This window comes from Bos taurus, chromosome 17 (assembly GCF_002263795.3).
Source record: "Bos taurus isolate L1 Dominette 01449 registration number 42190680 breed Hereford chromosome 17, ARS-UCD2.0, whole genome shotgun sequence".
Taxonomy (NCBI): domain Eukaryota; kingdom Metazoa; phylum Chordata; class Mammalia; order Artiodactyla; family Bovidae; genus Bos; species Bos taurus.
The window spans coordinates 35470536-35483026 of NC_037344.1; the positions used below are offsets into that span (position 1 = coordinate 35470536).

The 12491-nt window shown below is 34.2% G+C and overlaps 1 protein-coding gene across 7 annotated transcripts in view; it reads right to left on the reverse strand.

The window, feature by feature from the left end:
* Nucleotides 1–12491, reverse strand: part of BLTP1 (bridge-like lipid transfer protein family member 1) — a 202692-nt gene that overhangs the window by 149322 nt on the left and 40879 nt on the right. For all 7 annotated transcript variants that reach the window (XM_024977600.2, XM_024977605.2, XM_024977604.2 and 4 more), the window contains exons 11-15: nucleotides 10781–10931; nucleotides 6843–6999; nucleotides 5745–5823; nucleotides 3080–3171; nucleotides 1571–1688 (exon numbers count right to left, since the gene is read on the reverse strand). In XM_024977600.2, coding sequence (XP_024833368.1) covers nucleotides 1571–1688; nucleotides 3080–3171; nucleotides 5745–5823; nucleotides 6843–6999; nucleotides 10781–10931 — 597 coding nt within the window. The remainder of the gene's footprint in view (nucleotides 1–1570; nucleotides 1689–3079; nucleotides 3172–5744; nucleotides 5824–6842; nucleotides 7000–10780; nucleotides 10932–12491) is intronic.

The following is a 12491-nucleotide window of genomic DNA, read 5'->3' on the forward strand; positions in this document are numbered from 1 at the left end:
TCTTGAGAAATTTATACTTCTATCTAACTATTCTTAGCATTACTAAAGTCTGAGATTGTGAAATCTGGAGGAAACACAATGTGAAGTATAACATGCTTGAAAATGTTGGGTTTTTTAAGTTTAAATAAATTAAATAATTTATAATCTAAAAAATCTAAAAATAAAGAAACTGGAATCTACTTTAAAAGACAAGCAAAGTTAGAAATGACAAAATATTAAGTGAGAAGGAAAAGAAGTTATTTATATAAAAACAGATTCTTGGGCCAGACTTTTGGGTTGGAATCCTAACCTGACCTAGTCAACCTAAACCTAGACAAAGTGCTTAACCACTCTGTAACTGACTACCCTCTTCTATAAAATAATGATAATAAAATTGACCTCAGAGAGTTATTATAGAAGTTTAATGATTTAATATGTGAAACTGCTTAAAACAGAGACAGACACTAATACACACTAAGTTCTAGATATATTTTTTTTTTTCATAAACCTGAATTAAGTATTCATTGTCCAGCTTCACTGACAAAAGCTTAACTTTCTGGGACTCTGTCAAAGTTTCTACTACTGAGACCTTGAAACCTGAATCCTGGAGAAGAATCATGTAACTTGTCTCTATTTCATAGATAAGGTACTGAAGCTTAAACAATTAAACAATTTGGCTCACATCATATTACTAGTAAATAATGTCACGACAGGACTACCTATGCATATCTTAATCACTGCTATACCCACAAATAAACAACTGGTGGGTGGACAAACAAATGGATAAATGTAGCAATCAGTCAAACAAATAGAAACTCTGGGGTAGCCACTGATCCTGGAAAAGCAGACTGATTCTGTTTGGTTAAACTTCTTACAGAAAGGCTAAAAAGATGCTTACTTTTATGTAATAATTTAAATTACTGTAGTGATTAAACATTTATGTTATTCAGAGACTAAGACTACACATTCCCATATTCATAAAATGTAATAAGTAGCTATCATAACATGCTGCAAGAAATAAAAGAATTTTTCCAACTAATGATAGTATTAATTCAATTATATACATCAACAGAAAGGAGTTAAGTAGGGACTCTGAATATAAAAACATATTTGACTATGTGAATATATTGTCTGTGGATTACAATAATTAAAACAAAATAATAAATCCACTATGATGCCTAATTCATAAAGAGGAAAAAACCAATTCATTCTCCCCATCTAACTCCCCCATTAGAGTGACACAAAAAAGAATTCTTGCACTTCCTTCCAAGGTCAATTTTGGGTTCACAGTTTCCTTCTATGGGTTAAAAGACAGCACAGAAGTCCATTCATTTTGATATTTGGCAAAACTAATACAATTATGTAAAGTTTAAAAATAAAATAAAATTAAAAATTACAAAAAAAAAGACAGCACAGAACATATATATTTAAATTTTTCCTCTAATAATCTCAGCCCCAAAAGAAGTATAAAAGTGAAAAAGTATGAATTGTGTCATTAAGTCTCTATGTTGAATCTAAAGGCAAAACTTAATTAATATAAACAAATTCTCTCTGATAAATCTCACTGTATTCTTACTTATTAGAAAATTACCTGTAAAAAAATTCTTCTGTGCAAAGATGAAGTGGTAGGTGGCTTTATAAACCTCTAATTCACACTGCCATGTCTGTGGCATGTTCCATATTCGGGGGTAGCTGGCATTGATGTGAAACTGCAAGCCAAATGTTAAGCAAAATGTTAGACGTTAAAACATGACATTGTGTGAACAGCATTAGAAATGAACTCACACAAACAGGTAATTAAAACTTATTTTCCTACTGAGTTGAACAGACGGTCCTATACAGATTTTCAAATTGCTGTGGCTAAAGGTCAGTACCCATGGTTACATCCAGCTCATGAAATACTAAGCCATGATGTGGCCAAAAAAGTTTAAGAACAAATCAGGCTACAGTTTTGATACTGTAGCTAAACAAAGAGAGTAACCTCATTAATTCTTCTTTAAACTTAATCTGTTAAGTGTGAGGCTCAGGGTCAAGGAGGATCGAGTGCAATGCACCCTGTCACACAGAAGTTTGGCCACCAGTGCCTCCTGGCTTCTCATTTGACAGCACAGTAGTTATAAATCTGACATGGTGCTTTGTGATATATTTCACCTGCCAAGACTTGGCAATTCTCCAAAGGCAAGAGCTGCCTGACCAGGAATAGCATTATTGCACAGTACCATTTATCAGCAATAGCTCAGGAATTCATTAAAATGCTAAATATGTCAGTTTAACACATATTTATAGTACTCAATATCTTCTTGGAAAACTGTAAAATTTTCCTCTTAATTTACGTATATCGTGTAAATGTGCTTGTTTAGATAAACAATTAAGGACCTAATGATACCATCTAATATAAAACAATCCTCTCTGAATATAAGTTATTCCACACAGTAAATTTGGTTATTATTGTTATCCCTGAGAAAAAATAACAATCAGATTGATTAATGAGTTCCTGGCCTGCAATTTTTAATCATGAGTGTTTCCACATTAATTCTGTTTCTAATGTGGTGCAATTTAGGGTATCAATAAGATTTTCTTCCTTGTACTTTATTCATCAAGTAAAAAGGACAGTGAACTATTAACCTTGAGAAAGAATCTGATGGGGCCAGGAAACATACAGTAAAAATTTATCTAATTATTTACAGCATAGGAGAGTGTCTAGCCATACAATGAAATTTAAAAAAAAAATTTCTAACAACTTCTCAAATTTTTTTTTAATTTTATTTTTAAACTTTACAATATTGTATTGGTTTTGCCAAACATTAAAATGAATCCGCCACAGGTATACAACTTCTCAAATTTTTAAAGGCCAAAAACCCATGTGTTGCTGCCTTATATTCATTTCCCCTAAAAGAAGAGCAATAGGGAGAGGCCAAAAGGAATCCAAAGCATCGAGAATCTACTCTTCTTCCCAAAAATATGGGCAAGAGCATCTGGTGGTTCCTGAATAAGAAGACAGATCATTTGATGACTTGACCATTAAAATTTTATATTAAAAAATAAAACCCAAATTTGTATTTTATAGGTATATGTGTATCATCATATACATTAGACTTACTGCTAACATTTCCGCTTCTAAGAGAGTCCGGTATTGCATGCTGGTAGTGGCATCAACATGTAAGAGCTGTCCTTTAATCGCAGGGGTATAACCTAAAATAGGTGAAAACATAAAAAATAAGAACCTAAAAAAATAGATAATTAAAATTTTCAGAAACTGGAAACCAATTCCCCCACCACCCAAAGAAGGAATTCCTGAAAATTGGTGATTAGTTACTATTTAAATACACTTCCAATAATGTGGACTATGCTATCTAATCCATAACCTTTCTCATTTTGGACAGCTCTGATGAGAAAAAAAAGTTCCATTTTCATATAATATCTATCCTGATCTTGCTTTCTAATGCCAAACTACAAGTCTATTTTCTAAATGATTAATAAGCAAGTTTTTAAGACTGCTCCCATGACTTTTTTTTCCCCATTAACTCAAGGGTACATATATTCATCATTTTCAACTACTCATTATATTGTGACAGTTTCTGAACAACAGCTATTCCTTACATAATGACAGTTATCAAACAACACAGCCCTTTTCTGAATAAAAGCAGAAAAGTTCAGAGTATTTCACTTCTTTTTTTGATGGACTGTCCTCCTATGAACACTAAAACTATGATCGTTATTATATGGTTAATTCAACATGCATCCCACTCTGGGCATTTTTTCCCCCAAACATCGGAATCTTTTGGGGAAGTTTTAAATGTTTTATTCTGTTATTATCTAAGACTTCAGTCTATTTTTCTCTCTGAAGATACTCATCTTAAAAGCCATCTAACCTTTACCAGGCTTCCTGATGACTCACTGGTAAAGAATCCTCCTGTCAATGCAGGAGATGTGGGTTCGATCCCTGGGTCAGAAAGATCCTCTGGAGAAGGAAATGGCAACTCACACCAGTATTCTTGCCTGGGGAATTCCATGGACAGAGGAGCCTGGCAGGCTATAGTCCACGGGGTTGCAAAAGAGTTGGACATGACCAAGCAACTAAACAACAACTTTACCAAGAATCTGACTGGGTTTTCCTTAGACCTTTAGCTCATGTAGTTCCACAGTCACTGTGCTGTGGCACTTCCCATGAATTCATGATAGGTCAAGATGATGATGCCTCAGTCCTCAGATGGCCCCTTTACCCCTGTGCACCAATAACTGTACCCCTAAAAAATATGTACAAATATTATCCTATTTGCATCATCAGTTTAAAAAAGGCAAAAGCACTCCCTTAACTGAACTATTCTCAATTTTATGCAACACCCAACTGTCTTTCCCCTACAGAATTACCTATATGTCAGTAATTAAGGCTATCCTAAAAGATGCTACTTTCCAACCGACTACTCTGAATCCTAGAGAATCTCAATATCTACTTTAAGATTTAGTATGATTATTCTTTTAAAAGTAACTAAGATAAGGTTTAGTTTTTCACTATAATAGCTCTAAAGTTAAAGGGAAAAGATACTACCTCATTTTCAGTCACTTTTTCGATTAATTATCTAAGCAGGCAGACTCAACTGCTATCTTTTTAACACAAACTAATAAATCTAGTCAACCCCTTTGCCTGCTTTCTTCTTACTGTAGAAACAAAATGAGTGACAGAAATAAGGAAAGAGAGCCAATCATATAAAATTACTCTAGTCATGCTTCTGGGAAAGTGATAGAAACACTGCTAGACAGTAATTTAAAAATAAGGGTAAGCTGCTACTCTCCATACTCTCAAGAGTGAATAAAGCAGAATTTCAATTGTTATCAATTACAAATGTAATAAGAGAATAGGAAAAACAAAGAAAAATTAGGAAGACTATTTGACATTTTGATAAATTTAACAAAAAGTATTTAATGTTTAATGTTACTGGTTAATCTGTATCAGGGCCCAAATTTCAAATGCATAATGAACTTAAGATTATCTTACCTCAGATGAAACTACAACTATCAGGGCATGATTTAATATGTTAAACATGAAATATTCTGCTTTCTTAAAGTTATGCTATTCAAAGAACAAGCTTACTCTCTGACAAAAGTCTACTAAAGATATAACTTAAAACAAAGCTTATTAGCTACTGAATCAATTTCTGCCCATGGACCATGTTTCATGTGCCAGATCTTGGGTTTGGTACCAGGTATACACTGGTAAAAAGAAATATACAGCACCTGCTTTTACAGAGCAATAGACTAGTAGGAAAAACATATGCTAAGCAAATTATGCACAATCTTACAAAAGAAAGGTATAAAGTACAATGACAGCACAAATAAGACCTAGCTTGAATAAAACAGTTTTTCTCTTCTCTCCAGGTGCATGAATAATTATATAGCATTTACTAAGGACACACATAGGACTTCCCTGGTGGCTCAGATGGTAAAGCGCCTGCCTACAATGCGGGAGACCTGGGTTCAATCCCTGGGTTGGGAAGATCCCCTGGAGAAGGAAATGGCAATCCACTCCAGTACTATTGCCTGGAAAATCCCATGGACAGAGGAGCCTTGTAGGCTACAGTCCATGGGGTCGCAAAGAGTCAAACACGACTGAGCGACTTCACTTTCACTTTTCAAGGGCACATTAAAATATAACAGAAAACTGAAAGAGAAAACTCAATTAATTTTAGTCTAAGTAGATTAATAATTATTTATATATTAATTATGCCTATAATCACTTAAAAAGAAAAACACTCATTGTAGCTTACCATTTTCCTCAACCGTCATTGGAATATTAATTTCTAAATATGAACCAGCTCCAACATTTACATGTACAGCATTTGTTTCCTACCAAAAGAAAAAATTCATATGAGACATTATAATTATTCTCACATCTATACTTTTCAGTTATTAATGCAGACAAAAATCAATCATCAATCCAATGGCTCAGCAGAAAAGAAATCTGCCTGCAATACAGAAGACATGGATTCGCTTGTAGTGTCAGGAAGATCACCTGGAGGAGGAAATGGAAAGCCACTCCAGTATTCTTGCCTGAAAAATTCCATGGACAGAGGAGCCTGGGAAGCTATTGTACAAAGGGCCACAAATAGTCGAACACAACTGAGCACAGCACACATACACAATATTAAATAGGGCTTCCCAGGTGGCTCAGTGGTAAAGACTCTGCCCGCCAAAGTTCAAGCCTTGGGTCGGGAAGATTCTCTGACGAAAAAAATGGCAACCCACTCCAGTATTCTTGCCTGGAATATCCCATGGACAGAGGAGCCTAGCAGGCTACAGTCCATGGGATTGCAAAGAGTCAGGCACTGAGCCACAACAACAATATTAAATAGGTATTAAAAGTTCCTAAGAGCAGAAGTTCAAATTTATACCAAAAATACACTAAAACAATTTGGCTAGATTCAAAGGAGAAGAAGAAGGAGACTACAGTATCAACGTCTATTTTCATTAATTCTTTCCAGTATTTGGCACTTAATGATGTAACATACATACTGGGGATAGGGGTCAGGCAAAGCTCACAGAAATGAATCCAAGTATAGCACTAGTCGGGTTTCCCATGTGGCACTAGGGTTAAGGACTCACCTACCAATGCAGAAGACATAAGAAATGCGGGTTCAATTCCTGGGTAGGGAAGACACCCTGGAGGAGGGCAACCCACTCCAGTATTCTTGCCTGGAGAATTCCATGGACAGAGGAGCCTGGTAGGCTAAAGTCCACAGGGTCTCAAAGACTCAACCACAACTGGAAGCAACTTAGCACACACGCATGGGACTAATTACCAGAAAAACACTCTGGAAGATAATGGTCAAATTTTAAACATTACTTTCTACAATTTCAATAATTACCCTATTTTTGGTAAACAACAAGTCAATTGTAGCATCTGCAATAATATTCATTCGTAGTTCAAAAGCAAGGATCTGTCTTGGTCTCCCAGGCTGTGCAATTTCAGAAACTTTCAGAACTTGATAATCAGGAGGGAAGAAGAACTTCCATAGACAATCTCTAAATAAGGAGGAAGAAAGAATAATGACAAGTTATTCAAATGAAATTGCTTCTCATAAAAAAGACTAAAATCAGTATTATACTTTATACTGATATTATCATCACTATCTCATTTAACAATTGGACATAAATTTCAAAAAAATAAGTCACAAAATAACACCTACTATAGTTTCCTTTCAGTAAAATGAAAGACTATTTTCTCCATTGTTTTCTATTTTCAGAGATCAATGAGCTTTGAGCACCTAATATACTGCTATAAAATAAGACGTGGGTAAGACCAAGTTTCGGAGAAGGCAATGGCATCCCACTCCAGTACTCTTGCCTGGAAAATCCCATGGATGGAGGAGCCTGGTAGGCTGCAGCAGCCCATGGGGTCGCTAAGAGTCGGACACGACTGAGCGACTTCACTTTGACTTTTCACTTTCACGCGTTGAAGAAGGAAATGGCAATCCACTCCAGTGTTCTTGCCTGGAGAATCCCAGGGACAGCAGAGCCTGGTGGGCTGCCGTCTATGGGGTCGCACAGAGTCGGACACGACTGAAGCGACTTAGCAGCAGCAGCAGCAGCAAGACCCAGTTTACACTATTCAACCAATACTGTTGAGAAAGTAAAGACTTTCTACAAGTATATCAAATGTACAAATGGCAAATAAAGAGTTGAAGGGGAATGGTTTAATTAGAATCATTTTTGCTTTCTGGATAATTACTTAACCTTTCTGAGGATACTTGCCTGCTTCCTCACTTGTAAATGAGGTTTATCATAACCAGTCTCAGAGAATAGATCCAAGAATTAAATGACAACACACATCAAACACTTGGTAGTACATGGCACATAGAAAGAAATGTTATTCTATTATTTTTATAATCATTTTTAATCAATATTATAACAATAAGAGTCTAAAGAGAAACAGGTTTCTAAAAAGATGCAAGTGTTTGTAAGCTAGAGCTCTAATGTATTTGCCTCCCCTTATGTGACAAAATATGAAAGAAATCAAGAAATTTTCAATTCAGACTCTTCTATGTAATTAAAAAATTAGCATGTTACTCATACATTCAGAAAAAGTATCAATTTGTGACTTTTAAAAGGAAAAGATGAGGAAGGAGTCATGAGTAACTGGAAATGCTGCTTGGAATGAACAGAGAAAAATTAGATGAACAGAACAAAATTTGCAAACTGATTGATTTTAGACTTTAATTTGCCATCATTAACGACATGAAAATTCAATTTATAAATGTTTTGGTGAAGACACACAAATATATATAACTAAGATATTAATGACAAAGAATCCATCTGATCATTAGATGATCAGGGACTATAAAATGGGCAGCAAGATATAATGAAAAGAGCAGTAGACTTGAAGGGTTGGTTTGAATCTTGGCTCCATATGGTACAGCTTCCTTATCTTGTCCAAATCACTGAACCTCTCTGCATCTCCATTCTTTCACAGGTATAATCAGTTCACCACACTTGTCCTAGTGTCTCTCACTGAGTTGTGAAAATATAAATGAGAGCGCTTAAGTGCTAAGTTGCTTCAGTCTCTGCAACCCCATGGACTGTAATCCGTAAGGCTCTTCTTTCATGGAATTCTCCAGACAAGAATACTGGAATGGGTTGTTCTGTTCTCCTCCAGGGGATCTTCCCAACCCAGAGACCAAACCCATGTCTCTAATGTCTCCTGCATTGGCAGGCTGATTCTTTACCACTAGCACCACCTGGAAAGCTCTGAAAGCACTTAAGTGAAAGCAATAAAAGGCCAGACAATGTCAGGAATATTAGCATTATTATAGTTTATCATTAAGGAGTTAAGTACAAATTTATAAAGTTTGGATTTTAACTGTCATGAAAACACTTGAAAAGCTGAATATCTTAAAGACTGAGAAAATCATATAAAAGTGATAGACATAAAAAATCTACAAACTAAATAAGGTCATGCCTTTTTAATCAGAGATTAAAAACTTCTCTGGTGGTCCAATGGTTAAGAATCCACCTTGTAATGCAGGGGACACAGGTTTGATCCCTGGTTGGGGATCAAAGACCCCACGTGCTCCAGGGGAACTGAACCCATTACCCACAATTAAGACCTGATGCAGCCAAATAAGTAAATATTAAAAAAAACAAAAACAAAAACAACAACTCACCATGCTGAGTAAACTATCCAATAATAAAACAGGTGAGATTTTCTCCTACATTTTTTACATGCTTAAATGTAAATGCTTAAAAAAACTGACCTAATTAACATTCTGATAACAGTTCATATTTGTTTAGAAACTCAATATGGGGAAGGAGTAAAGGAAATGGCTACAGAAAAGGAAATGCACAATTTGAGTATGTAAGGGAGGAGATAAGTACTATTGCTACTCACAAAAGGAAACTAAACTCAAGTGATAAATTTTTCTCTTTCTTTTTAATAAATCTGAATGGTTCTGTTAAGTTCAGGTTAAGAAATGTATTGCTGTTCTCTCCTAGCAGTGGCAGGACTAACTGAATGGAGTTGGTAAAGACAACTTTTTTTTTCACATCATTTTCAGTATCATTTCTCTATGACTATATACTAAAGGAATTTCAGCTTGGATTTTCATGTAAATATAGCCTAATACTTTTTCTTAATGCATTAAAATTAAATACAGCTTAAGAAGAATTGCACTTTATTCAAATGCTAAAATGCAAAAATATTTTATGTGTTTGTGTTAAAGCACTGCTTTAATTTTTTCCTTTCAAATATAACTGTTACTTAATGGAATGTAAAGCTCCTCACTTTCAACTATTCCACAGAAAAAGCATCATGGTTTAGTGTATGAAAAATTTTATCATAAAAGGAACATTTAAATCCAGTAATTTGAAAAATATTTGTTTCCTAACCTGAAATTTTAAGCTGTTTACTTTCAACTCTAAAACTCTAACCCAAAACTTAATTAGGTATTATATTAGTATATTCCAAGTTTTCAAACATACTTACTTACACATTTACCATTCAACTGTTATTTAAATAGCTACTTAAGGCAACTGGTATTCCTATACACGAGAGATAACAAGGTTAAAAGAATGTAGTACTTGACAAAGTATATAATTCTAATAATGCTAGGCAGAAATCACTTAAGTTAAAACTTAAGTTAAAAAGCGATCAGTAGGGTGGGCCCTAGGCCAGTATGTCTGGCGTTCTTCTAAGAAGAGGAAATTTGGACACAGAGACCTATAAAACATATAAGAGGGTAGATTGTGTGAAGATACAGAATGACCATCTACAGCCCAAGGAAAGAGGCCTTGAACACATCCTTCCCTCACAGCCCTCAGAAGGAACCAATCCTGCCAACACCTTGGTCTCAGAATTCTAACCTTCAGAACTATGAGAAATTTCTGCAGTTTAAGCCACAAAGTTGGTGGTACTTTGTTATGGCAACCTTAGTAAAACTAACACAGTACTTTTCTAAATTCTTCATCTTAATAAAACTCTTTTGTTTCTTTTTTCCTAAACTGAACTTTTAGCTCTGAATCTCCATAATCCCAACAATCCTTGGTATATTCACTGATTAAATACAAAAGAAAAAACCAACCAACCAATAATATGCTGCTCATTCACCACTTTTCTAATGAATTAGCGCCTCCTTTAGAGCAAACTTGCTTATACCAATTGTTCTACAAATTATTTGGATTAAAATGTTTAGTGATATTTTACCCTGCCATAATAAATTAGCTTATAAAAATACTGAACTAGTTTTTTAATAAAAATTATAGTATTATCCCAATACATTTGACTTAGTAGAAATGTAATTTAATCAAGTACCTCTGCCTATCAGCCCATGGCCCATAGTTGAAATCTGTTCCTTTACCACAAACTATATCCAATCCCCAACATGGAGGCAAGTCTTGTAATTTGCAATCTTCAGTGCTCATTTCTCCTTCAACATTTTCTTCTGTTTCTTCTGGAACAAGTCCTATATTGCAGAATATACAATATTAAGATAGCTACTTAACCATTAAAAGGTTTCCCTAGACCAACAGTTCTAAAAATTTTTTGACCTAAGAAATCCTTTACACTCTAAAAAATTATTGAGAACACCAAAGTGGGAATTTTTTTTGTATTATATCTATCATATTTTACTGACTTTGAAATTTGAATTGAGCAATATTTTAAAATTTATTTTTAAATAAAACTCATTACATGTTGACAAAACAAAATGTCTAAGATTTACTGAAAATATGCAAAAAAAACATTTTAATGAAAATATAAAACTTTAATTTTTACTTGAAATATTAAATATTACTTTCTGAAACAAATTAATAAGAAACACTGGCATTGTTTTTATCTTGGCAAATCTCTTAAATATTCAGCTTAATAGAAAACAAGTGAATTCTCATAGTTGTTTCTGCATTTAATCTGTTACTCAAGGATCTGAAGAAAATCTAGCCTCATACAAATAGAAAAGGGAGGACTATTTCAACTGCTTTTTCAGATAATTTTGGATATTCTTTGACAGTACACCAAATTTCAGCAAGTGGTAATTTCTTAGAGAATACTTGCAATGTGGAATCTGAAATTAAATCCCTGAACTTTTCACATTCTGATACATTAAAATTTATTGATTGCCTTTGCACTTTGAATAAATCTTTTACAGACATCATGAAATGATCATTTGGAAAATATTGGTTCACTGAAATATGCATACTTTTCCCAGACAAATTTCATTATTAAATATCTAAAAATTCATATTGTTAATATCACCGGTAGTCTCATCAGAAAAGTCGTCAAGCTCACAATGGCAGACTCAAATTTTCCAAAATTCAAATTTTCACATGAAAGCACAAAACTATAGTTTGTCTCTAGTTGCTCTTTGAAGCAAAACTGGTGTTCCTTGAAAACTGCAAACAATTCAGCTTGAAACTCAATCACATGGTGATTTTCCTCAAAACATCAGTGTACTCTGGTATGGGGCAGAAGTACATTATGTGTACTTATTTTAAGAAGTGAATATTTAAAAGTTTAGTCAACGGTCAAGACTTGATAAAAGACACAGTAAAGCATACTGACATTTGTTGTTATTGTCAATGTGTGGCAGTAAAAAAGAGATTACTGCTATAGTTTGGAGTCACTGCCTTTGATTCATGCTAAAGCATCAGCAGTTTTGTCCACCATAACTTTTGCATCATCAGTACAATATGACCAAAAAAAATGGCAAATAACATCCTAATTCTGAAATACTCTGACCTCATAAACCTCCTGAAAGGTATGAAAAAGAGCATTAGGAAAATATGACTAGAAGTCCATTATTTAGCTACTTTATAAAACTGAGACCACCTGTGAAGTACTATAAATAGCTAGACTTCAATCCTTAAACTTTAAGCCTCAAATTTAACTTAGTGTGATTTTTTTTCCCCTAAGTCAGCATGAACTACTTTAACTATCACCACATTCTCTAATGGCTTTCACTCACGGTCATTTGTATTCACAATTTCTGAAGTGTACTTGCAAAAATGGAATCTGAAGGAATGATTTC